The sequence below is a fragment of the Notamacropus eugenii genome, chromosome 5, assembly GCF_028372415.1.
Source record: "Notamacropus eugenii isolate mMacEug1 chromosome 5, mMacEug1.pri_v2, whole genome shotgun sequence".
NCBI lineage: Eukaryota > Metazoa > Chordata > Mammalia > Diprotodontia > Macropodidae > Notamacropus > Notamacropus eugenii.
The window spans coordinates 78,465,145-78,489,960 of NC_092876.1; the positions used below are offsets into that span (position 1 = coordinate 78,465,145).

The 24,816-nt window shown below is 41.7% G+C and overlaps 1 protein-coding gene across 15 annotated transcripts in view; it reads right to left on the minus strand.

Annotated features, from left to right (window-relative positions):
• Positions 1 to 24,816, minus strand: part of NFYC (nuclear transcription factor Y subunit gamma) — a 96,921-nt gene that overhangs the window by 36,340 nt on the left and 35,765 nt on the right. For all 15 annotated transcript variants that reach the window (XM_072609916.1, XM_072609911.1, XM_072609915.1 and 12 more), the window contains one exon: positions 1,630 to 1,742. In XM_072609916.1, the coding sequence (XP_072466017.1) occupies positions 1,630 to 1,734 (105 nt within the window). In that variant the 5' untranslated portion in view covers positions 1,735 to 1,742. The remainder of the gene's footprint in view (positions 1 to 1,629; positions 1,743 to 24,816) is intronic.

Consider the following 24,816-nt stretch of genomic DNA (forward strand, 5'->3'; position numbering starts at 1 on the left):
ACTTACAGGGGTTTTCCTGCACATGCTCTCAATGGGTCTTCAGTGCGTCCAGGAAAGACTAAACAATATGGCTGAGCAAAGAGTAATCATAGTTGCAGGAGAGAAAGAAGGCCAAAACCAGCACTTATACATGCCTCTGCCCTTGTCTGAGATCCAGGTATTATTACCTTTTTTTTATACAAGAGGAAACTAGTGCTCAGGTGTAAAGATACTTGCCCCAGTTCCCACAACTGGTAAAGTTTAGATGATAAGCACCTAGCATGTATACAGCACCTACTATGTGCCAGCACTGTGCTAAGTGCTTTACCAGTATTACCTCATCTGACCCTCACAATAACCCTGAGGGGTAGATGGCTATTATTTTCCCCATTTCACAGTTGAAGAAACTGAGGTTAAACAGGTCAGATGACTTACCCAAGTTCACACAGTCAGTCAGTGTCTACAGCTAGATTAGAACCAGGTCTTCCTAACCAGGACGTAGGCCCAAAATCTCTGCCCTGCCAAGCCAGTAATCTTCCCACAACATTCACTGTGATGCCTCTTGAGTCATGTGACTCCACAAACTGCTCTTTTCCATCTTTTCCTCTCAGTTCTGTGAAACTTAACTTCCTCATATGTAAAACAGAGATAAAAATATTTGTAGTATCTTACCTGACAGGGGGGTTATTGTGAAGAAGGTTTTGCTACTTTAAATAGCTTATTTAATTTAATTAACTTCTACCTAAAAAGGTTAGAGATGAAGATGGTTTTTTGGTTTGTTTTTTTTCTAATCTTGTGCTGTATTCTGGAAACAAATTTGAAATTAAAAATACAAGATGCCTTTCCAGGCTACTTCTACACACATTTTTAGCACTTTTATCACAGGATCTTAGCTGGAAGAAGCTCAGAAGCTGTGTTTAGGCCTCAGGAATCCCTTCCACAGTGCTCCCTAACTCCCACATGACAGCAGCCAGCGATAGGAAGCCCACTATGTCAAATCAGTTGGTTCTATTTTAGAACCAAACCATGAGTTAAGAAGCTTTTCTTTACGTCAAGCCGAAATCAACCTTCTTGCAACTTCTATGCGTTTTTCCTAGTTCTGCCCAACAGAACATATCTAATCCCTCCCCCATGATGCAGCACTTCAAATTTTAAAAAGCAGAGATCAGGTCTCTTCTCTAAATCTTCTTTCCCTCCAGGCTTAAATATCTCCAGTTCCTCCCGACAATTTTCATACAGCAGGAAGACACCACCACCATCCTGAACAATCTCTTCTAGACCCATTTAGGTTATCAGTCAATTCCTAAAACATAGTGCTCAAACTCAGCAAAATGTTCCAGAGAGGCTCTGCTTAAGACAGAGCAGTATGGCCCTATCACTTGGGCTTTTCTGGATCCTGCATCTATAAAAACACAGTAAAAATTATATCAGCTTTCCGTCATTGCTATGTTATACTGCTGACATATATAAGTCCACTAAGATCTCTCCCAGTCTTTTTTATGTGAATTGCTACCCCATCCTTTACCTATACAATATTGTTGTTACTGTTAAGTCCAAGTAATGGATTTTGTCTTTACTATATTTCATCATACTGGAGTTTGTCTGGCTTTCAAACCTGCAGATGCGAACAAGGTTGTTCATCTTCCTTACCACTGTCAGATTTCGGATTTCTTCCATGACACGAGGCCAAAAGGACTGTAGGCTCTGCTGAGCATCACTGCTGCTGGTACTGCCAAATCCTCCATCAGTGGACATCCTGGTAACTGTGGAATAAACATACATCCAAAATATTACAAGGAGAGAGGTACAGCAAAGATCAAGCCGTTTAGAGATAATTTAAAATCCCAATTCACCTCTTTCTTTGTGAAATTTTAATCTATTAACTCATATGTTCAGTTGAAAACATGTGTGGAGGAAGCAAGGCTTCCAGACCAGATAAACCCTGTAACATGGAGAATAGCAAGGTCTGCTCTTCTCTCCCATCTGTATTACAGTAACTACCAAGGAACTCAACCTGAAATAGCTTCCACTAAAGAACTCTAGGGGACCTCAAACTGAGCAACTGTGGTCTCACAGAATTATTTGTTTCCAGGACATTGGAGTTTCAATCTAGATTCCTCTTAACTTCTCTATGCCTCAATTTCCTCATGCATAAAAAGGATATTAATACTAGTATAATTTACTTTATAGGACTGTGCTGAAGGTCAAATGAAAATCTGTAAAGCATCTTGTAAGTCACAAGGTATCATGTAAATGCCAGATAGAATTACACCCCACCTCCAGAAAAAAAAAACCAAAACAATTTTAATATCAATTTGGGGTCTTTAGTTTCTAGTCTACAAGGAAAAGATCCCATTGAAAATTTACCCCAATGTTATCCACCTTCCTGAGGAAATCTGTGCTTTTCCCATACCAGGCCATAGAATCCAGAGAACCAAAGATAGTTTATTAGACATTCTCTAGTCAAAACCAACTGCAATAAAAATCATACCCAAGAGCCTTAAAAGGAGGGCTCAAATCTCATCAATTGTTTGAAGACCTTATCATGATCTCTGTGTTTAGGAATATTGTTTTTTAAGGCATGGGGTGATTCTCATGGTTTTACCAAAAGGATCTAAGAGCTAACATTAGAAAGTGGGTATGAAGTTACTAACCTATAACCACTTTCCAGTTCCTTCCCAACCTGAATCTTGCTGTGTGGCACTAAGCCAACACCAACAACTGAGGTATCAGAATCCCAAAGCAGCTCAAGGTTTAGATCACCAAGAAACAATAGGGAATTGTGGCAGCAGAAGACCAAAGACACCGTTCTAGGCAACTGCTTTTGTGTAGAAGAGGGAAAAGTGAACAAGAGGCCAAGGATTAGCTACATTCTGTACACGACTATCAAGTTTTGCAATATTAAAGAGATAAGTGAATAGCCCCAGGTGGCTTAAATGCTTACCTGGCAAATGCTTACTTATATGGCAAAAAAATAGCTTAATTAAACATAAAGGAAAGAGAAATTCAAGTTATTAACCTAAGAATTCCTGTATTTGGGAATCATTTGGAAAGGTTTCACACCACTGACAGGCTTCATCAAGGTAAGTAGGAATTGCTTCAATGGGATTGGGGGTGGGGGGGTGTTCTTGTGCTTGTGTGGTGTTGAATATGTATATACAACAGGATGCTACATGACCAAACTTGTTATTCTCTAGGCCCAGAAGTGCTAGTACAGATGCTGAGTGGATTCCTTCTCTTTGGGGAAGGGGAGGGGGAAATGGGGGGAAATTGGGGGAAGCAAAGCAGGGATCAAAGCCAGGACTAAATAAGGACAATTACCAACCATCCATGTAATTGCCCACGGTCATCCTAGGAATGCTATGAAGAGGAGGAGTGATGGGTTTTGATTTTAAATTCCTCAAAGAATTTTTTTTTACTTACCCAAAGTTCAGGACTAGGGAAGGAGAAAGTGTCCAATACTTAAAAGAATTTCATAACAGGCATAATGACATTAGTGTGTGGTGATGTAATGGGAAAAGACAATGAGCCAATTGCTGGTGTTAAAGGTAAAGGAGTAATTAGTTTGTTGAGACTGTTGAGAGAAACCCACCTGGGGGGAAGTAAATGAGGCTGGCCCTAAAGGTACCACCAGAGGGCAGTATTCTAACCTACCTTTAGAAACAGTTGATTTACAAAATCCCAGTTGGCAAAGTCCTCAAAGGTCACAGGCATAAAGACAGGTTGGATCTTAAGAGATCACCTGGTTCAAAACCCCTCATTTTATAAAGGAAGAAGCTGAAACTCAAAAAAGGCAGGTAGGTAGTACAATGGATACAGGGTTGGGCCTGGAGTCAGGAAAACCTAAGTTCAAATATACCCTCAAGCACTCTGTGTAACTCTGGGCAAGTCACTTAACCTCTGTCTTCCTCAATTTCCTCAACTATAAAATGAGGACAGTAAAAGCAGCTATGTCTTGAGTTGTTGTGAGGTTCAAATGAGATATCTGTAAAATGCTTAGCACAGTATTTGGCACATGGTAGGTACTTCATAAGTAGCTATTTTCTTCCTTCCTAAAGAAATGTCTAAAGTATGCCATTAGGCAAGTAGCATGTTTGGGTTCTGAACCCAGGTTCTCTGACAATCTAGAGTTCTTTCATCTAGTCCAACCCTTGCCTGAAACGTGAATTCCTGATATAATATTCCCTGACTACTGATCATCTTCTCTCTCCTTGAACACTATTAATCGCCTAACCCAAAAGGAAGTGGCCGGCCAAGGTCCCAAACGGCATGTTTCATTTATCGTTTACACTGTTTAAATATCACCCCAAACTGGACTGGATTTCAAAGAACTCTTGGTGACTGGCCAATGCTACCCAATTTCTCCTCAGCAACCTCCTAAGAGATGGCAAAACTGACTAGTTGTTGGGGGGGGAGAGTCAACATTCTGCCCAGTAAGAAACAAAATACTCGGGGCGGAGCCAAGATGGCGGAGTAGAAAGACACACATACGCTAGCTCCGAACCCGCAGCCCATAAAATATCTGTAAAAAAGAACTCCAAACAAATTCTGGAGCAGCAGAAGCGACAGAACAACAGAGCGCATGAGATTTCTGTTCCAGACAGCCTGAAAACCTCTTGCAAAAGGTCCTTCCCGCTGCGGACCTGACCAGAGCCCAGTCCCTTGGCTGTAGGGCGCCTAGAGGAGCAGATCCGAGCAGGCTTCAGGGAAGTAATCTCCAGCGGCCACGCAGGTCCCTCCACCCACAGGTGACAAGGGTCAGTGAGAGGGTCTCTTTGGTGGGTCGAGAGGGGAGTGGGGTGTCCCCATAACTCAGGCCCCTTCGGGAGGCAGCAGCAGACCTGGCCTGGACCCATTGTTGAAGGTCTCTGCATAAACCCCCTGAGGGAACTGAGTCTTGTGAGGCGGTCCTGCCCCCACCTGAGCACCTGAACTTAATCTCACACTGAATAGCAGCCCTGCCCCACCCCCCAAAGCCCTGAGGCTGGGAATCAGCATTTGAATCTCAGACCCCAAGCTCTGGCTGGGAGGATCCGGAGGTGAAGTGGGTGTGAAGAGAATATTCAGAAGTCAAGTCACTGGCTGGGAAAATGCCCAGAAAAGGGAAAAAAAATAAGACTACAGAAGGTTACTTTCTTGGTGAACAGGTATTTCCTCCCTTTCTTTCTGATGAGAAAGAACAATGCTTACCATCAGGGAAAAACACAGAAATCAAGGCTTCTGTATCCCAGCCCACTCAATGGGCTCAGGCCATGGAAGAACTCAAAAAGGATTTTGAAAATTAAGTTAGAGAGGTGGAGGAAAAACTGGGAAGACAAATGAGAGACATGCAAGCAAAGCATGAAAAACAAGTAAACACCCTGCTAAAGGAGACCCAAAAAAATGCTGAAGAAAATAACACCTTGAAAAATAGGCTAACTCAATTGGCAAAAGAGGTTCAAAAAGCCAACGAGGAGAAGAATGCTTTCAAAAGCAGAATTAGCCAAATGGAAAAGGAGATTCAAAAGCTCACTGAAGAAAACAGTTCTTCCAAAATTAGAATGGAACAAATGGAGGCTAATGACTTTTTGAGAAACCAAGAAATCACAAAACAAAACCAAAAGAATGAAAAAATGGAAGATAATGTGAAATATCTCATTGGAAAAACAACTGACCTGGAAAATAGATCCAGGAGTGACAATTTAGAAATTATGGGACTACCTGAAAGCCATGATCAAAAAAAGAGCCTAGACATCATCTTTCATGAAATTACCAAGGAAAACTGCCCTGAGATTCTAGAACCAGAGGGCAAAATAAGTATTCAAGGAATCCACAGATCACCTCCTGAAAGAGATCCAAAAAGAGAAATTCCTAGGAACACTGTGGCCAAATTCCAGAGTTCCCAGGTCAAGGAGAAAATATTGCAAGCAGCTAGAAAGAAACAATTCAAGTATTGTGGAAATACAATCAGGATAACACAAGATCTAGCAGCTTCTACATTAAGGGATCGAAGGGCATGGAATAGGATATTCCAGAAGTCAAAGGAACTAGGACTAAAACCAAGAATCACCTACCCAGCAAAACTGAATATAATACTTCAGAGGAAAAATTGGTCTTTCAATGAAATAGAGGACTTTCAAGCATTCTTGATGAAAAGACCAGAGCTGAAAAGAAAATTTGACTTTCAAACACAAGAATCAAGAGAAGCATGAAAAGGTAAAGAGCAAAGAGAAGTCATCAGGGACTTACTAAAGTTGAACTGTTTACATTCCTACATGGAAAGACAATATTTGTAACTCTTGAAACTATTCAGTATCTGGGTACTGGGTGGGATTACACACACACACATGCACACGCACACACACATAGAGACAGAGTGCACAGAGTGAATTGAAGAGGATGGGATCATATCTTAAAAAAATGAAATCAAGCAGTGAGAGAGAAATATATTGGGAGGAGAAAGGGAGAAATGGAATGGGGCAAATTATCTCTCATAAAAGAGGCAAGCAAAAGACTCATTAGTGGAGGGATAAAGAGGGGAGGTGAGAGAAAAATATGAAGCTTACTCTTATCACATTCCACTAAAGGAAGGAATAAAATGCACACTCATTTTGGTATGAAAACCTATCTTACCATACAGGAAAGTGGGGGATAAGGGGATAAGCAGGGTGGGTGGGGGATGATGAAAGGGAGGGCATGCGGAGGAGGGAGCAATTTGAGGTCGACACTCATGGGGAGGGACAGGATCAAAAAAGAGAACAGAAGTAATGGGAGACAGGATAGGATGGAGGGAAATATAGTTAGTCTGATACAACACGACTATTATGGAAGTCATTTGCAAAACTACACAGATTTGGCCTATATTGAATTGCTTGCCTTCCAAAGGGAAGGGGTGAGGAGGGAGGGAGGAAAAGAAGTTGGAACTCAAAGTTTTAGGAACAACTGTCAAGTACTGTTCTTGCCACTAGGAAATAAGAAATACAGGTAAAGGGGTACAGAAAGTTATTTGGCCCTACAGGACAAAAGAGAAGATGGAGACAAGGACAGAGAGGGATGATAGAAGAGAGAGCGGATTGGTGATAGGGGCAATTAGAATGCTTGGTGTTTTGGGGTGGGGGGAGGGGACAAAAGAGGAGAAAATTTGGAACCCAAAATTTTGTGAAAATGAATGTTAAAAGTTAAATTAATTAATTAATTGATTTGGAAGAAAAAAAAAACCCTTAAAAAAAATTTAAAAAAAAAAAGAAAGAAACAAAATCCTCCTCTAGGAGGAAGCAGTGCCAAAGACCTTTCTCGTCGGGGGTGCCTCTCATCCACACAGGTGGAAGATGCACCACTGAAGCGGCATCAACAAAGCTTGCTGATAATGTCTCAGATTAATGACTTGAACCAAACCTGAATTTCAGCTTTGGGCCTCTAACCCAAAGACAGGGAAGATGAAGCACCAATTCATTTTATGAGAAGCCAGTAGTAAAGTCAGGAAGATGGTCCCGCTCTTGTGCTTTCCATCCCACAATTCAACGCATTGACTAAGTGTCTATTGTGTGCAAAGGACAGAAAACAGAAGAAAAGAAACAGACCTGAGAGGAGCTTACAACAACTGAGACACAAGTAAGCACAAGGCAGATGGCAAAAGGAGAGGAGGAGAATCAGCAAAAATGTCCCAGGACAATTTGGGGAGAGATCTCTTTCACCTAAGGGGACTGAGGGAAGGTCTGGGGATACCTGACCTGAGCCTACACCGATTCAGATTTTGGAAAGATAAATCCAACAGCAGTAGCGTCTACCAAAGCCTGCCCAGATCTCTACTTCAGTCCATGGATATAAAACATAGGCCACAACAGTTTCCAACAACCTTCCAACTATGCTATCCTTTAGTAAGATGCTAGTAAGAGAGTTTGGCTGGCCCTCTAGCCAATGTGATCTGACAAAGGCACCAATACATTCAAGTGCTCTGACACACACTGCTGGTACTGTCTGGCCAGCTGCTACACAGGACACTGCTTTAACTCCTTCGGTTTCTGCCATGTTTGCCATGAATGTGTTGGGAGGGGTCTGACAAGCATAAAAACATTTGTGAGGGGGAGTCTCAGGGTCTATGAATGGCTCTAAAATGGCTGGTTCAGAGTCACATACTGCTGCAAAATGGGTCACACAGGAGGCCAAAGGTACCAAATCTTTCTGGAAATAGGAAAGCATGACAGAGCTTTAAAAAAAGACACTTTCACTTGAGTGAGAAATCTGCCTTGGGAAACCACATGTTTCTTGGGGAAGGAAGAAAAAGTCAAAGACATCCTTTAAGTTTTGTGGAGGCAGCCTGGAAGAGTGGAGAGAACACCAACATGTATGTTAGGAGAGCATAGGTCCAAGGCCCAGCTTGGAAGTTCATTAGGAATTAGTTACCGAGAGATCTCGTCACCTTCCAGAGATGCAGTATCCTCACGTATCAAACAGAAATAATGTTCAAGCTGCCTACTTCACAGGGTTATCACTAAAGAAAAAGCCTCATGAACCTCAAAGCTTTTTAGCATCTGTATTTTACTTCTTAGGAGTTTCCACCTACTCTAAATGGCTAAATAAATCATGGTTCATGAATGTAATGAAATATTATTGTGCCATAACAGATGATGAAATGAACAGTTTCAGAGGAAAATGGGGAAGAATTCTATCATCAGATGCCAAGTGAAATGAGCAGAAGTAGGAGAGCACAACGAGAACACAACAAAAAACAATTTTGAAAGATTTTAGAACTCTGATCATTGCAATGACAAACCCCAATTCCAGAGAACTGAAGATGAAACACACCACTTACCTCCTGACACAGAGATGATGGATTAAAAATATAGGGTAAGATATACATTTTTGGAAATGACCAATCTATGGCTTTGTTTTGCCGGACAATGCATACTTGTTATAACAGGGTTTTTTTTTCTTTTCTTTTTTAGAGGAGGAAGGAGGAAGGGAGAGATGATAATAATGGTTAGTATATACAGAGCTTTACAAATATTATCTCATTTGATTCTTATAGCAATTCAGGAAAGGAGAGGCTATTATTATACTCATTTTACACAGGAGAAAACTGAGAAAGGCAGAGGTGTGTGACTTGCCCCAGGTCACACATCTAAATAAGTGTCTGAGGCTGAATTTGAACTCAAGTCTGCTTGCCTCCGGGTCCACCATTTTATCTACTGTGCCACCTAACTACCTAATAAATGCTTGTTAAAAAAAAAAAATTTCATCTACAAAACTCTCAAAATATTTAGCAACTTCAGAAAGAAAAAGGCATAAAAAAAGGAAAGAAAAATATCTTTCTACTAAGTTCAGAAAAGAACTTGGTGTAGTAGAAGGAGAAAACATGGGCTCCCATTTTTTCTCTGATGCATTCTGATTATAGGCCACAGCCGAGTCACTTAACCCATTTTAGTACCCTAGGCACCTCCCTAAGATTAAGGTGCAAAGCAGGTGTCAACATACATTAGTAGAAGGAGTTTGTTATACCAATGAAAGATCCTTAAAAGGAAAAAAAGGTTAGAACACTGTATTTTTGGAGTATTCTTCCCAAAGGCTAACAGGCAGCAGCCCAGCAGTCTCTGGCTTGAGTGCCAGACTTGGGTTCAAGTACTGTTCCTGCCTCACACACTTACTTTCCAAAGCTAGAAAGGTGACAGATCTAACATAGAGATCCCCAAGAGGCAAAAGTGCCAAGGGAGTGAGTGGAATGATCTCGTAGAGACAGGGCCTGAAATATGCCTATTTTTGGTGAAAGAGGAGAGGAAAAAATACTCAGAGCTGTCCCTGGGCCTTTACTCAGGAACAATGACTCCGGGTAGAGCAAACTTCCTTCCACCAGTGCTGGATTCCCTCCTGAAGCAGCAACACCACTAGCACTCACTACTAAGCCCATAAGTATGATGAAGACCCAGATTTTTATTCCTGTAAGGCAGGTTAGCAGAGTGGAATGGGCACTGGATTTGGATTTAAGGATATGGTTCAAATTCCAAGTCTATTAGCACCTGGGTCACTGTGAAAGTCCCATCCACTCTCTGACCTCCACTACATTCTCTATAATTGTAATAACTACTACTACTACTACTTCTCATACTTAGAGAGAGCTTCATGGATTAACAAGTACTTTTCTCACTCTAACCCTTTGACATTGTAGTACAAATGTCACAATTGCCATTTTACATGAATTAACTTGATGGTCAAAGACGTTATTGAGGGACTTGCCCAGAGTCATACAGTCACTACGTGTCTGAGCCAGATCTTCTGACTCTACTACCCTCCATGGTCTCTGCAGAATGAGGAAGGGCACTAGGTGATCTTTATGATCTCGTTCACATATAAATCCTCTGATCATACTTGACAATCCCTTTACAGGAAGATGTGAAGAACAAAAATGACAGAGAAACAGAGCTCTTGACATGGGATGATTTAAACAGTTCAAAAAAAAAAAAGACAAAAACCCCACAAAGGGAAGGAGATCTGGCTGTCAATAATTCAGCCAGTTAACACTTGTTCAAATTAGAGGAGACAGTGAACTGTGTCATTTCTAAAACACATCAGCAGCAAAATCTTCCATTTTTTAAAGATTCCCCTGGAAACCTCTGAAGCTCTTGCTCTTGACAGGTACCAGGCTCATCAAATCTTCCTTAACACTGACATGCCCAGATACTGAAAAGATGTAACAGACATCATCAAGCATTAGGAATACAAAAGAATATAGGATGTGATTACATATTACCTTGTTTCTATACACTAAACCTTCAGGCCCTAGCCGTAATCCTTTGTGCCAAGGTCTTTTATAGCAAGTACAGGCCCAAAATGAGTTTTATAAAAACAAACAAACAAACAAAAAAAAAAAAAAACAAGGGGAAGGTTGTGATGAGAAAATGACTTTTTTTGGACAGGAAGGCCATCAGCCTGGCCCACCTCCCCAAAGGGCTGAGACAGAAGAGTTAGAAGGGCTAAATGCAAAATGCAGACCTCTGAAGACCTGCTGAAACTAAGTGAGTGTCTAACCAAAAGCCTATGTTAGTGCACCCTTTTAAAAAAACTTTTCACTTTCCATTGCCTGCTGCATCAAGGAAGCCAATAAAAATAAGGTGCCAGTTACATAGTACTCCATATACTCTGTGATTTGTACAGGAACATAATTATTATAAAAATGGTTAAATTAAAATTTTTATGATGCTCTATTCTTTGAAATGAGTCACTTGCTGCTTGCTCCATGGCTCAGAGAGGATGGTTCCCACCCATGTCCCTGTTCTATCATATGTGAACAATTTTTACATTTTCAAAAAGCTGGCTTAGATCTGCCTCCCTTGATCCCCCACCACCTACCAACCCACACACCCCCTTTATCTATATCAGAGCACCAAGCCTAAGATGAATCCAAAATTCTCAGAACCACAGTAACTGTTCAAGGTAAGGAAGACAGACTGCTCCTTACTGAAAAGTACTGCTGAGATCTAAAACAATGTGTAACCTGGGCGTGTGGGCTTGACTTCCCTGACCTCTGAGTTTCATAGCTGTTTCCACCCTGAGCTCCAGAGTCAAGAGACCTCTCATTGGAAAAATGAGGAGCCTGAAATCCAGAAAAATAATGGACTTGCCCAGGATCACCCAGCTTCACAGATGCAGAACCTGCCCCCAGATCTGAGTGTTCTGACTGTAAGCCCAGGGTGTCCCACCAGATTACCTCAAAGCTGTCAGGCCTTTCTGACCCCCCTGCAAGGGTCCAGTCTCCCTCTGAGCTCATTTCTACTCTCTTTACCAAATGATATCTTGGTTCTGTCATCCTGTAATGGCACAGAGATTCTTTTTCTCCTTCCTTTTTTGGATGATTCTTCAATGATCTTTATTTGTTTCACTTCCTTTCGAAGGAAACACCACAAATACATTATATTCAATCAAAAGTAGAGATTCCTGGAATCTCAGTTCAAATCACAGCTCTGCCACCACTTAAGCTGCATGTTGATCTTGGCCCAGACACCAAGGGCCTTAGTTTCCTTATCTGTAAAATAAGGATTTTAGGGAATTAGGTGATCAATAAGATCCCTTTCCACCTCTAAATACTATGATCCTATAATCTTCTGAACTCTCAAATCCTAGGATCTCATGATGTAGTCCATCCCTCAGAGATGCACAAATCTTCACTAACCTTAACCACCATCTCCTTATCAAAGAGAATAAAAAGTACACCTTTTTGTTGGAAAAGTGCTCCAACAAGAAAGATTAGTATGCCATAAGATACTGCTGTCTGGCATACTAGATCCTGTGCTGAAGGCTTACATAATAGAGTAGACTAATCATCAGGAAGGAGAGGAACAGAAAGGAAGGGTAGTGGATAGAGGTGAGATGGGAGAGAAAGAAAAAGTTAAGGTGCCACAGCTAAGCTCTATGATGCCACCACCTTAGATACTACTTTCCAGACAGTTTACAGAAAACAAAAGGCCCAACCCATGCCACTACAAGTACCACTTTTTGCACCTATGCCCATGGAAATCCTTCTTGTCCTTTAGGATTCAGTTCTAATGCTATCTCCTCCATGAGGCAGCCTCTATTATCTCCTGTTAGGATCTATCTTTCCTTTTCCTTTTTTCTCAGACCTCATAGGTCACTTCTGTGCTTCTCTTGCCCTACTTTGTAGTGGCTGTTTGCATGTCTTATCCCCCTACCATGAGGGCAGGAACTACGCCCTTAGGGACAGACTTGAACGAACAATGGACTTGGTGCAGAACACCTCTGTTCATATCCTCACTCCTGTCAATTACTAGCTATGTGTCCTTGGGTCAGGCAGCAGTGAACAGAGCCCCTGACTGGAGTCAGAGGACTTAACTTTTGAATCATAGCTCCACCATTAACCAGCAACGTAATCTTGAGCAAGTCAGTTCCTGTGAATGGGCCTCCATTTTCTTCACCCAAATAGGGAAGGAGGTGGACTGGCTGACCTGCAAGGTCACCTTTCAACCCTTAGGCCCTACAGTTGCTGAGATCTGGCAAAATAAGAGACAATAACCCTTCTACAGCCCACTTCACAGGGCTGCTGGGAAAAAAGCTTTTTGTCAAACTTAACATGCTTTATACAGGTGGGTTATTATTGACAATAAAAAGAGATAATAATGTATGTGAAAGTGTGTCAATGTAAAGCATTACAAAATTTAAAAATATTACCTTTATAAGAATAGCAGCACCGCCAGTGACCATCTCTGGCAATTTGAAAAGCACTTGACTGACAATGACCCTGTGAGGTAGGGGAGGGAACTATGATAATCTCCTTCTTACAGTTAGGCAAACCAAAGCTTATCCAAGTAAATATAAGTAAGTAAATGTCAGAGATGGGACTGAAGCAACAAGTCCAGGGGACATTCGATGCATCAAACTTTCTCTCTCCCCACTCTGCCCCAGTCAGATTACATCCACTTGGCACCTGCCCCTAGACAATGAGGATCTCGGTCAGACACTTAGGATAAACGAGTTTGGGAAAGGAACTATTTGTCCTAGGCTAATTTTTCCAAAACAAAGCCAAGACTGGATTTGGTATTTTCAGACTCTTTGCAGATATTAAATTCTAAGTATAGATTCAAATCTGATTTCTGGAACTTACCAAACATCCCTTGGCCTTCCCTAGGAGCTTTATTAACATAGGCCAAAGGAGATGGGGCGATCTAGCAGGGAAAGATGATTCCCGTGCGCTCTAAGACACAAGGATTGAATGCCTAGGAAAAAGCAAAGTAATGTGATAAAAAAAAGAGGGAAGGGGGGGCACCAGGGAAATAAACACGGTAGCCCAGTGAGCTTTTAATTAAACATGGTTAAGATTTCTGCTGAACCAAGCAAGAGAATGCTAGGCTTATCGCCAGACACTTTATTACTTTCGCAAACCACTATATGGCAAAGAACAACCTCCCTACCCTTTCTGAGAACCTATTAGGGCGTCTGTGTAACTTAGCTCTATTGGAGACCAGTTCCTCAGCCACTGATCAATGCCACTTGTTCTATATGAGAGTATACCTAGCTCCAATCCTAAGGGCTAAGCTGGGAACCTGCTTTTCAATCTGCCTTATGGGAAACCATTCCTAAGGTCTGAAAAGTGCTTCCCTAAAGACCAAGAGCCTGAGCTTGCAGTCCACTGCTCTGTTTAGGACTGGCTCACCAGGGCATATAAAATTTCAAACTGACAACAGACCCACCTTTACAAGAAAAACAGATGCCTAAGCATCAGATACATTCTACTTACTATCCTCAACACCACCATCTTTGGGCTGTTAGCCAAACCATACCATTGTGATCAAGCTGGCAAAAATAAATACACCACAACTAGCAGAACTAATGAATCCGGAGTAGGTCAACTGGGAAGGAGGGAGGAAAAATGGCTTGTAGAAGGCCCATGTTCTTTGAAAGAGTATAATCACCATGCCAAGTACTATCAGTTCAAGTATAAACATACCGGCCAATAAGATACTGCCAAAAATTGGCCAAGAAGGGAATCCAGACCCTAAAACAGGGCTCTGGAAACTTTCTGGGGAACCAGAGGGCACAGTGGGTTCATTTAAACCTTATACAGAGGCAGTGCTACCACTTTTGGAGAGGCCAGAACCTATGCTTTAAAGGGAACAATAAAGTGTCTGGCCATAAAGTTGAGTCACACCATTCCTCCTGCAACTCTTTTCACACTTAGTAGGCCTGGGAAGCCAAAGATGCACAGAATACCTTTGTGTAGTACAGCAGAATCTGAATTCCTATCCCCACCCAGTCACTGAGAAGAGGCAACTGAAAGAAAAGGGAGAACAGGCAGAGAAGCCCAAATGAAGAACTTATTTAAGAACCTTGCCCAAAGGTGTTTGCCTGCTCTGAAAAACTAGTCATTATTCAAGGGACAACCAACCCTCACTTTGCATCTTCTACATAGAAGCAGCGTCCTGAAGCTAGAAAAGTATCTCAGAGAGACACTGGGCACGTCAGCCTGAAATCTAAAAGTGTGGCAGTATGATTTGGTTCCTGAAGACAGGGATTAGTCACATCTCTAATCTCTACTATAGATGTACCTTCTCTTCCTCCTTCCTATCATTCCCTTCTCATGCTACCCCCCATCCCACCCTTTTCTTCCTTCTATTACTGCTTTAAGTCACTGGAGAGAGGAGGCACAATGTGGTGGAAAGATCACTGGATTTGGATTTAAAAGACCTGGGTCATCTGAAAACTCTCCCAGATTTGGTCACAATCTCTCTTTCCCAATTTCTTTCCTATTATGCCCCTTCACTCACAAAAGGTTACAGCCAAAATGGATTGCTATTTGTTCTTTGAACTTTGCATCCCATTTCCTATCTATCTCTTATACCTGCAGTGGACATCCCCTGTCCCTTGCCACCGCTCACTCTCCTGATCAATTATTTACCTCTCTTCCACTTCGAATTTCACTGCCCAGGAGTGGGGAATTGCAGCCTTAAGGCCACATGTGGCCCTCTCGGTCCTCAAGTGTGACCCTCTGATTGAATGTAGTAAGCTGAGGTCTACTCCTGACCTTGACTTACTTACATGTGTCTGTGTATAGGCTGCCTCAAAAGCCTCAGTGCCACATTAAGGTTTAATAGCTTGAAACTGCACTGAAACTTTTGGGACACCCTGCATTGTTATTTCCCTTACAAAGATAGGCTCCATGAGGGCAGTGACTATTTGGATCCTCAGTGCCTTGTACAGTGCTTTTCATAACAGAACAGAACTATGTCCTAGCTCTATGACCTGAGCAAGTCACCTAACCTTTATGGGCCTCAGTTTTTTCATCTGTAAAGTGAGGGATTGTACTCCATTTTCTCTAACATTCTTGGGAACCATGAACTGCTCTCCCTCAATGTGTTTAAATGTACAGTGAAGAGAATAGTTATACTAATATATATTATCTAATTCACAGGGTTGTTTTGAAGGAAGTTCTTCACAAACATCCAAGTCCTACAGACATGGCAGACAGTGGCATATGTCTTGCTAGTGGGCCTGTAAAACTAAGGGTCAGAAGCCTGGAGTCTTGAGTGTCCTAGGGTGGTCTTCTGACTAGACTACAACCTTCTGGGCAACCTTTGGCTGACCACTGCACTTCTCTGAGACTAAGTCTCCATATCTATATACTGTGGGGGGTGCTGTTCTACCTTGGTCACAGAGTTATTATAAAGGGAAAGGGTGTGTGTGTGAACAACAGCACTACTACAGATAAAAGGTGCTCAAAGATATGAAACCCTGACCTGACTCTAAATTCCAAGCAGGCAGGGAAACTGGCTCATTCTCAAAGATTATGTGCTGGCTTTCTGATTTCATGAAGGATTAGTAAAATTAACAGAGTGAGATTATGTTATGCAACAACATTTCAAAATAGTATGGGACAAATCCTCATCACTGTGCCTCACAGCTCCTCTTCACTTGGCAAGGTAGACAACAAGCATTTAAGTACTTCCAATAGGCCAGGTCCTGGGCCAAGCACTGGGAAGACACCAAGAAAGGTAATAACAGGGTCCTAGTCCTAAAGGAGCTCACAACATCCTAGGGGAAGACACTGAGGTCTTTGATCTCAATTTTCATGTGCAAGTCAACACTGGTAACATAATGCAGCCCACTGCCTGCTGTCACCCACCAATAGTACCTACCAGGTCTCCTGCGGTTCTTGTGAGACAACAGTATTCTATAATAAAGACAATTAATAGCTTATATGTATCTCATGCTTGTTTCTATACATCATATAAGCAGGTTCAAAAGAAAAGTACTTCATAGCCTGACAACAAGGGTTGAATGGTGGAATTTTGATGTGAAGAACATATGGTTTTGACAGGAAACAGTTTCAGATTACTAAAAAATCTTATTATTTCTCCAAAGAAAACAGAGAATGTTGTTTAGCATGAGACACAGAGCAGAGGAACAAGATAAAGGGATAGGAAGGGATTTTCTTTGAAGTCATTCTATACCATTCCCCTGGAAGGAGCCTCACAGGTGATCCAACCAGCTTCTCTCCATCTCAGATGTCAATAACTAATGAAAATAAGGGGAGTGGGGGCAGGGAGAGGACTGCATCCCAGGGCTACAGGCATGGAAATATGGTATTAGAACATGAATGGGTTTCCCCTGGATTATAAACAGAAAATTATTTTTGCATTACTTTAATCTGTCATACCTAGAACCAACAAAGGAATTTAAAATAAGTGGTGTAGGAGATACTAGGCAGAAGTACCTAGGACACAAATCACAAGAAAATGGGATGCTACAGTGACCATCAGGAACTACTCAGTTGTCTCTCAAGATCACCAGAGACATAATATTTGAAACATATTTGTGAAGGCAGCTGTAGTGTAGTGGAAAGAACTGGACGTGTGGCCAGGAGACCTGTTCAAATCCCTAGTTCTGTCACTTATCCACTGAAGAAGATGACCTTTAAGGTACCCTGCAGCCGCAGTTTCCTTATGTTTCAAATGGGGAATAATAACCCCAGACCCATATCCCAAGGATCGCTGAGAATCAAATGAGCTAATTGGTGTAGAAATGTACGCATTACTCCCTCTGACACCTTGCTATTCAATGACATTAGGAACTGTGGACTCTTTGCTATATGAAAGAATGTGATGGGAGGCAGAGTCCAGAGACAGTGGCCTCAAGAGAGATTACAAAAAGGAATTCCAGTTTGGGGCTCACTCAGAGATTTAAAGAACTCAAACTGCTCAGACAGGGGACAGGGTACCAACCTGAAAGAATTTTCCTGATTATTCGTTTGCAATGTGTGACCAAAATTTCTTGAGCTATGTGTTACAAGGCTTGCTTCAGCTAGCAAACATGTTAGCTGACTCATCTACTTCATTGCACATGGACTCTCTAACCAGAAGCGCTCAAACATTTGGAGATGTTTTTTCCTACCAAGTATCTATTTCCTTCACCTATATACCTGTTCTCCTTTCCATTTTCCTACCTACACTGCTCCTATTTTTCTCTGTTACTACTGTCCTGCTCCCACTCATCCCTCTGTTACCTACTCTATCAATCTCTCAGCGCTTTTGACCACGTCTGGATTGTTCTCCCACAACACTTCTGCCAGCTGAAATTCCTCCTTTCTCTTATCAAGATGAGCAAAGACAACATTCCTATCTTTGTGGAGTTAAACAGCACAAATACAAATAACTGGAATACGTGACACTCCATTCTTAGGGCCACAGAGGTGCTAACAAAGTCTTCTATAAGGCTCCCCACCACCCCTAACCATCACAAAGCTCTGTCTATACTCCTTCCACATCAAGGATCTATACAGTTCAGCAGCAATCTTCTTGAGTTTCTATACCTAAAAAAAAAAGTCTCCTTTAGTGGTTCAACTTCTAAGAGGGTGGTTCTTAAATGAGACCCAGTCTACTATCAGACACAAACTTCTGAGATTGGTGAGACCTGGACCAAGCCTGTATTACACTAGCAGATTCTTCTAAAACCCATAGCCACCTCCCCACCACAATGAGGGGGGCCAGGAGGCACTGAGCATACTATATGCTCAATGAATTGAACTGAATTTTTTAATTTTACACTTCTTACAGTACTACTCTCATTGCACATTTATTAAGTCACCTATTTTCTCCTCCATCCCAGGCCCAAGGACTACTGCCAGTCTTCTCCTGGTGTCTGTAGGGTGTTCCTTTAGAACAATTAGCTCCCTGACATCCCTAGGCCACATTCTGAAGCACAAGTGTTTGAAATCTGTAGAGGGGGAAAGCCCTTGAAATTATAACTGTTTAATTTCTTTTCTCTTTATTTCCACCCCCACAACACGGCTAATGTGGAAATATATCTTGCATGACTTCATAAGTATAATGGGTAATTTATTTCTTGCCTTCTCAATGGAGAGGAGGGGATGAAGGGAGGGAATTTGGAACTGAAAATAAAAAAAGAAAATATAACTGCCTAGGTGTGTAGTAACATAAAAGTACTTATCATTCCTTTACAAGCTGCCACTGTCCAAATGCCCAACCCCCACTCCCATCCTCCACCTTACAGAACAAAATCACCAATCTAGCCTGATTTGATAGGGGATGCCATTTTAAAATGGAACATTCTGCCAGTTGGGTAAACTATTTAAAACTGCTGTGGTATTAAAATTTTGCTTTGCTAAAGGAAGGGTTCAGTTAAAAAACATGAACAGAGTAAGAAGGAAGTAAATATGAGTCTGGACTCTGCTAATTCACTGACAACCTGAAATTCCTGCCAAATTCTATCTATTTTGTTTCTAACAAAAACTTTTATTGTAAGAGAAGGGACTAGCCAAATCCCTCCACTGTGTAGGCTAACTCACAGAATCCTTAAATTCCTTAAAAGCTCAGCTTTAAGTGTCATCTTTCCTGAAACTTTCCTGATTCCCCCCTACTCCTCAAATCATATGAAGTGCTGTATTCCTTAAAAGAATATGAGCACCTTAGGGACTATTTCTTTTTCTCCCTTTATCTCCAACACCTGGTACAGTGCCTTACGCACAGCAAGGGTGAAATCAATGCCTGAACTAAACTGACCACTCCAAAAAAGCTTATTACATATAGATACTAGGCAGTAAAAATGACAAATGACTCCATGATCTGGGAGTCAGAATCCACAGTTACATTAACAAAGGAGTTGGACAAGAGGATCTCTAAGGTTCCTTCTAATTATAACATTCTGTAATTTGTACATTTTATACTTTCTTCAGCATCTTTTCATCTCATTTGATCCTCACAACTGTGTAAAGCAGGAATTATTATTGTCATGTTCCAGATAAGGAAATAAATCCTTGGGAAGTTCTAGTTTCAACTGACTGTGTCCACCATGTGCGGATGGTGTGGAAGGAGCCAGGGACAGGACCAAAACCAAAGCCAGCTTTGCCCTAAAGAAGCTTACCTTCTACTTGCTCCAAATCACAACCGAGTGCTCAGGCAAGAACAGTCTCCTAATCAAGTAGGTATTCTTCCCCTGGGGCACTAGGTGGCACAGTGGATAAAGCACAGGCCCTGGAGTCAGGAAGACTCTTCCTGAGTTCAAATCTGGTCCCAAGACACTTATTAGCTGTGTGACCCTGGACAAGTCACTCAATTCTGTTTGCCTCGGTTTCCTCATCTATCAAATGAGCTGGAGAAGCAAATGGCAAACCACTCCAGCATCTTCACCAAGAAAATCCCAAATGGGATCCTCACAAGAGTCAGACATGATTGAACACAACTGAACATTCTTCCCCCATACCTGTGCTGCTTTCTACTAAAAGACAAATCTGTTTTCAGATGAATGGAACCTAAAAATAAGAGCTTGCAAGTTCTTGCTCAGCCTGGAACACAAATCAAAGCAGCTTTTGAACTTCAGCTCTGTAAAAGGAAGGATTTGGACTATGTGATCACTAAGGTCCAATCTAACTTGTTCAAGTACTATGCACAAGTGTTGGATTTTCCTGATTATCCAGTTGGCAAAATTCCTTAGATATCTTAAGATTTTCTGATCATGTTATGTTTCTTACAGATTTCAAATGGGCACAAGCTGGAGTGAGAAAGCTGAAATTTCTCCAACTTGCTGCAGGAAGTACAGTGCTGGGGAAAGAACATTGGACTCAAGATTCCAAAGACCAAGATGCCCTCTGACTGTACCATGGACTGTGTGATTGCTAGATATGTGATATTAGGCCAATCAATGTGCTTCTCTGGGCCTCACAGATCAAGGGAGGAGGCTGGATGATCACTAAAGTGGTTTACAATCTGTGACCCCTAATGTTTATGTCTCAGCACACAGACTGGACTCTATGATGTTCATTAATGCAAACTGAAGCTGCCAATAACGGAGATGGGAAAGGTCTAGCACTATCATATTCACTCCCTGGAGGGCCTAGAAAGGAGAAGCAACACTTATCTTTTCATAGGGGGCTCCAAAGAAAGCCCTTAGCTCAGCCTAGCTGTCTTGTCAAAAGATGTTTCCATAGCTGCAAACTATGGGAAGGATCATTTGGCTAAATTTCTCACAATTAACTGAAATCAGAGCCACTGGCATACTGTAATGGTCGTGACACTGCTATGAAGTGGAGTGGAAAGTGAACAGGACTTCAGATTCAGGCGGTCAGCATGTAAATCCTTACTTGGACACTAATCAGCTGCATGCCCTTAGAAAATCACTTCACCATGCTAAGCCTCAGTTTCTTTTATCTGTAAAACAGGGATAAAAATATGATCTCACAGGTTGTTGTGAGAACAGTATTTTCAAAACCTTAAAAGTGCTATAAAAATCTGTTTTCTAAAACACAGGGCTAACCAGGCTGCTCCTCTCCTCAAAAAGCTTCAGAAGTTCCTGATCACCTCAAGGATCAACAACAGACTTGTCTGTTGGGCATTTAAAGCCCTTCAAAATCTGGTTCCAGCCTATCTTTCCAGTGATCTCACTCCACAAAATCTACTTTTCAGCCCAAATGTCTTACCTGAGGTTCCCTGTACACAATGTTCCCTATCTTCCACTTTCCTGTCTTTGCATGGGCTGATCACCCCACCCCAACTGTTAGTGCTCTCCATCCCCCCCAAAATATTACTTCATCTATACTTTGTCTAGGTTTTGTGCTGACCTATCTTCTTCCACAATTTCCCTCTCCTTGCCCTAAACAGAATGTGAGCTTCTTGAGGGCAGGGACCATTTTTGTATCTTCATCACAGGACAGCACTTAAATGCTCACTGAAGGAATGCATATGAAATAGCTGCAATTGTTGTCTTAAATCCAAGAACCAAAATACAAGAACAACAGAAAGATGCATGGTGGGAGCAAGTCAACTACAATACATTATCAAAAATGACTTGTGTGTGAAATGTAGCTCAAAAGGTATCACACCAGTCACTCACAAAATTGAAAGAAACAGAGGAAGACCTTTGGGTCACTGGAGAGATAAGGAGTGGCAGAAAGGCTGTAAGAAACCACAGAGGGGTAAGAGTAACCACACCAATGAAACTGACAATACACTTAACACAAGCTAGATGACTTTCCAAGATGTAGCCACTATGTCAGTCAGACTACCTATCTCATCAGAGGGCTGCAAGGCAGCTGAAAAAAAATACAGGCCTTGTGGGCTCTGGTACTATGGCTAGGAAATGTACTTGCAATGGAAGAGCTGCAGCAAAGCCCACTGTTACATAGGTCTAGCTAACAATCCATGAGGCCAAAGGCTAGAATGCAGTGGGGAGGTGCCATATGCAGAATAAGGAGAAAGACTCCAACTACCAAGACCTGTAACTGGGGAACCTAAATGATCACTTAGTCCAATATATTCACTTTACAGATAAAGAAATGGGGACCAAGCATGTATTAAACACCTAATGTGTGACAGGCCCTGTAATGAATACTTTACAAATATCATCTTGTTTCAGTTTCACAATAACCCTGGAAAGTAGGTGCTATTATTAATCTCACTTTACAGCTGAGGAAATTCAGGTGGACAGAAGTGAAGTGACTTGCTCAACATTCACACACCAAGTGAGAGTCTGAGGCCACATATGAACTCAGGTCTTCCTGACGCCAGACCTAGTGGACTAGACACTACAGAGTATGTGGGACAAAGGGAACTAAAATCCACGTCCCCTGGCTCCCATTACCATTCTGTGCAACACACTGCACTGATCTGCTGAGGAGTTCTGGGCAAAGCCCTTTTCCTCTGAGTCTTGGTTTCCCCAAGTTCAAGAGGAAGCGTACAGACTAGATTACACAGTCCCCAATGTGCCTTCCAATTCCTTTTCTATTTGACTTTTCTGAGAGAAGAAAGGAATTCATCTCTCTAAGGCATGACTCTGACAAAGCTAGGGACTGTGTTTCTCATATTGGTTAACCAACCTTTTCTGAGTTTTCTCATTAGTGTGCATTTCCCATTAGCTAAGAGGAAGAAGTGGTCACACAGACTTGGTCACTGCAATCAGATAACCTGGCTTGAAGCTGACCATCACTGTCCCTATCATCAGCCTGCTGTTGTCCTTATTTTAGATTTTATGTTGAGGATAATTACAAAATGCTTAGCCTAGAAATTAATATTATGAGCACTATGTTCTATTCTGAATCTAAATATAGCCTTTCATATTGAAAGCCCTGCTAAATCCCCATCCAGCTCCCAGTAATTTACTATCTGTGTGTACCTGCCACTCTTCAGTGTTCGCCTGTTTGTGGGGTTGTAAATTACTTGCTGAGGATTTGTGGTAAAATTACCGCCTGTGGTCTGTTTTAGGTGCTTTTATGTGCAATGCTATTGTTTGGGGCTTTGCAAGACTAACCTGGGTTGTGCCAGCCCCAACTCAGCTCAGGAGGAATTCAAAGCAAGCAAGCCCAACAGCCTGGGCCTTTGTAAGTTAAGAGATATGTATAGAGAAACTTCTCGAACTCTAAACTCAGGGAAATGCTATCTCACATCTCCATTGGAATGAAACTTGGAAGGCTTTGGTTGCAAAGGAGCACCATGAGACTGGGATGTAACTGAAGCCCAAGACTCAGAACCATCCTTCTCTGCATTAAGCCCATCAATGGCCAAATTCAGTAACAGCTCAAAGTTTAGACCTAGTTATCACAACTCTAGCTATCGGTGAAAACTGTCTTCTTAATCTGGGTATTTCAGGATTGAGAATGGTTTCCTCCTGTATTATTTAGGTAACTGTGTCTATAGAGACATGACCAGAGAAAGTTGTTACTGCCAAGAAAAAAAGGAATCCAATGGATCTCTAAAGTCCTTTCCATCTCTGATAGTCTAGTATGTCCTATGATTTCTTCTAGTCCTGACATTCTATAATCCCATGATCTTTGCTCTGGTCATTTTAGTCTCCTTTCTTCCTTTGAACCAAGCAGTACAAGGTCACAGGCTAAGTTACACTGTTTAAAAAAGTTAAACATTTACCAAGCTTTTTCTTTTAGCTCCCATTTACACTGGAGGGGGCCTCCCTCCACTCCTTCCCCTTCTGACCTCCCCTTTCCAAAGGCACAGAGCCATAACAGCATTTTTAGCAAACTCTTTTCATTTAAAAAAAATACATTCCACTGAGCACCACAGAAGTCAAGCTGGACTTTGAGGAGAGAAACATGAGTAACAAGAAGATATAAGAACATGTAATACCAGTGGGAACTGACCAAATGAGTAAATTTTATCTAACAGAAATACTATGAAAGTTCTAAAGATTAGAGATCCCACTCAGTGGAAAACTGAAATAACTGACCGCAAAACAAACTGAATTTCTAGGAACTGTGGACATACCACTAACTTCTCAACAACCTCTATTGGATACAGGCATTTACAATGATTACATACTGTACAGAGCTCAAAGGAGCATTATAGACCATCTGGTTGTGGAATCTCAGAAATCATCTACTCCAACCTATGTCCAAGGCCTCTCTGCAAAACAAATCCAAGGTAGGATCACAGGTTCTAGATGAAGAAAGGGTGTCTGTCCCTCATTTTCCACCTGAGGAAAACTGAGGCTCTTTTGTGACTTGCTTAAGACATAAGTAGTGAAGTCAGGATTTTGATCTAGGTCCTCTCAATTCCAAACCCAAGGCTCTTTCCACTAGGGAAATTCAAGAGGGCTTTGTCTTGATTGACACTTGGCTCTCTCTCCCTCTCCCCCTAAATAAATCTCCATTTTTTTCATCAAAGGGTAAATTGAGAAATTATAATGTGCTTATTGCCTCATCATATTAGTCTATAAAGAATTTATTGTTTTAAGGAGGGACTATGCAAACTAACTTCCCTGACAACTGTGTCTTGACTCCCATACAGGTGCACTGAATACCTATTTTCTACTTCCTTCTAATGGGGTTGGGGTGGGGAGGAAGGATGTCCACTCTCTGGGCTGTCTCAGCCAGGTGGCCACCATTAATCTCCAGGC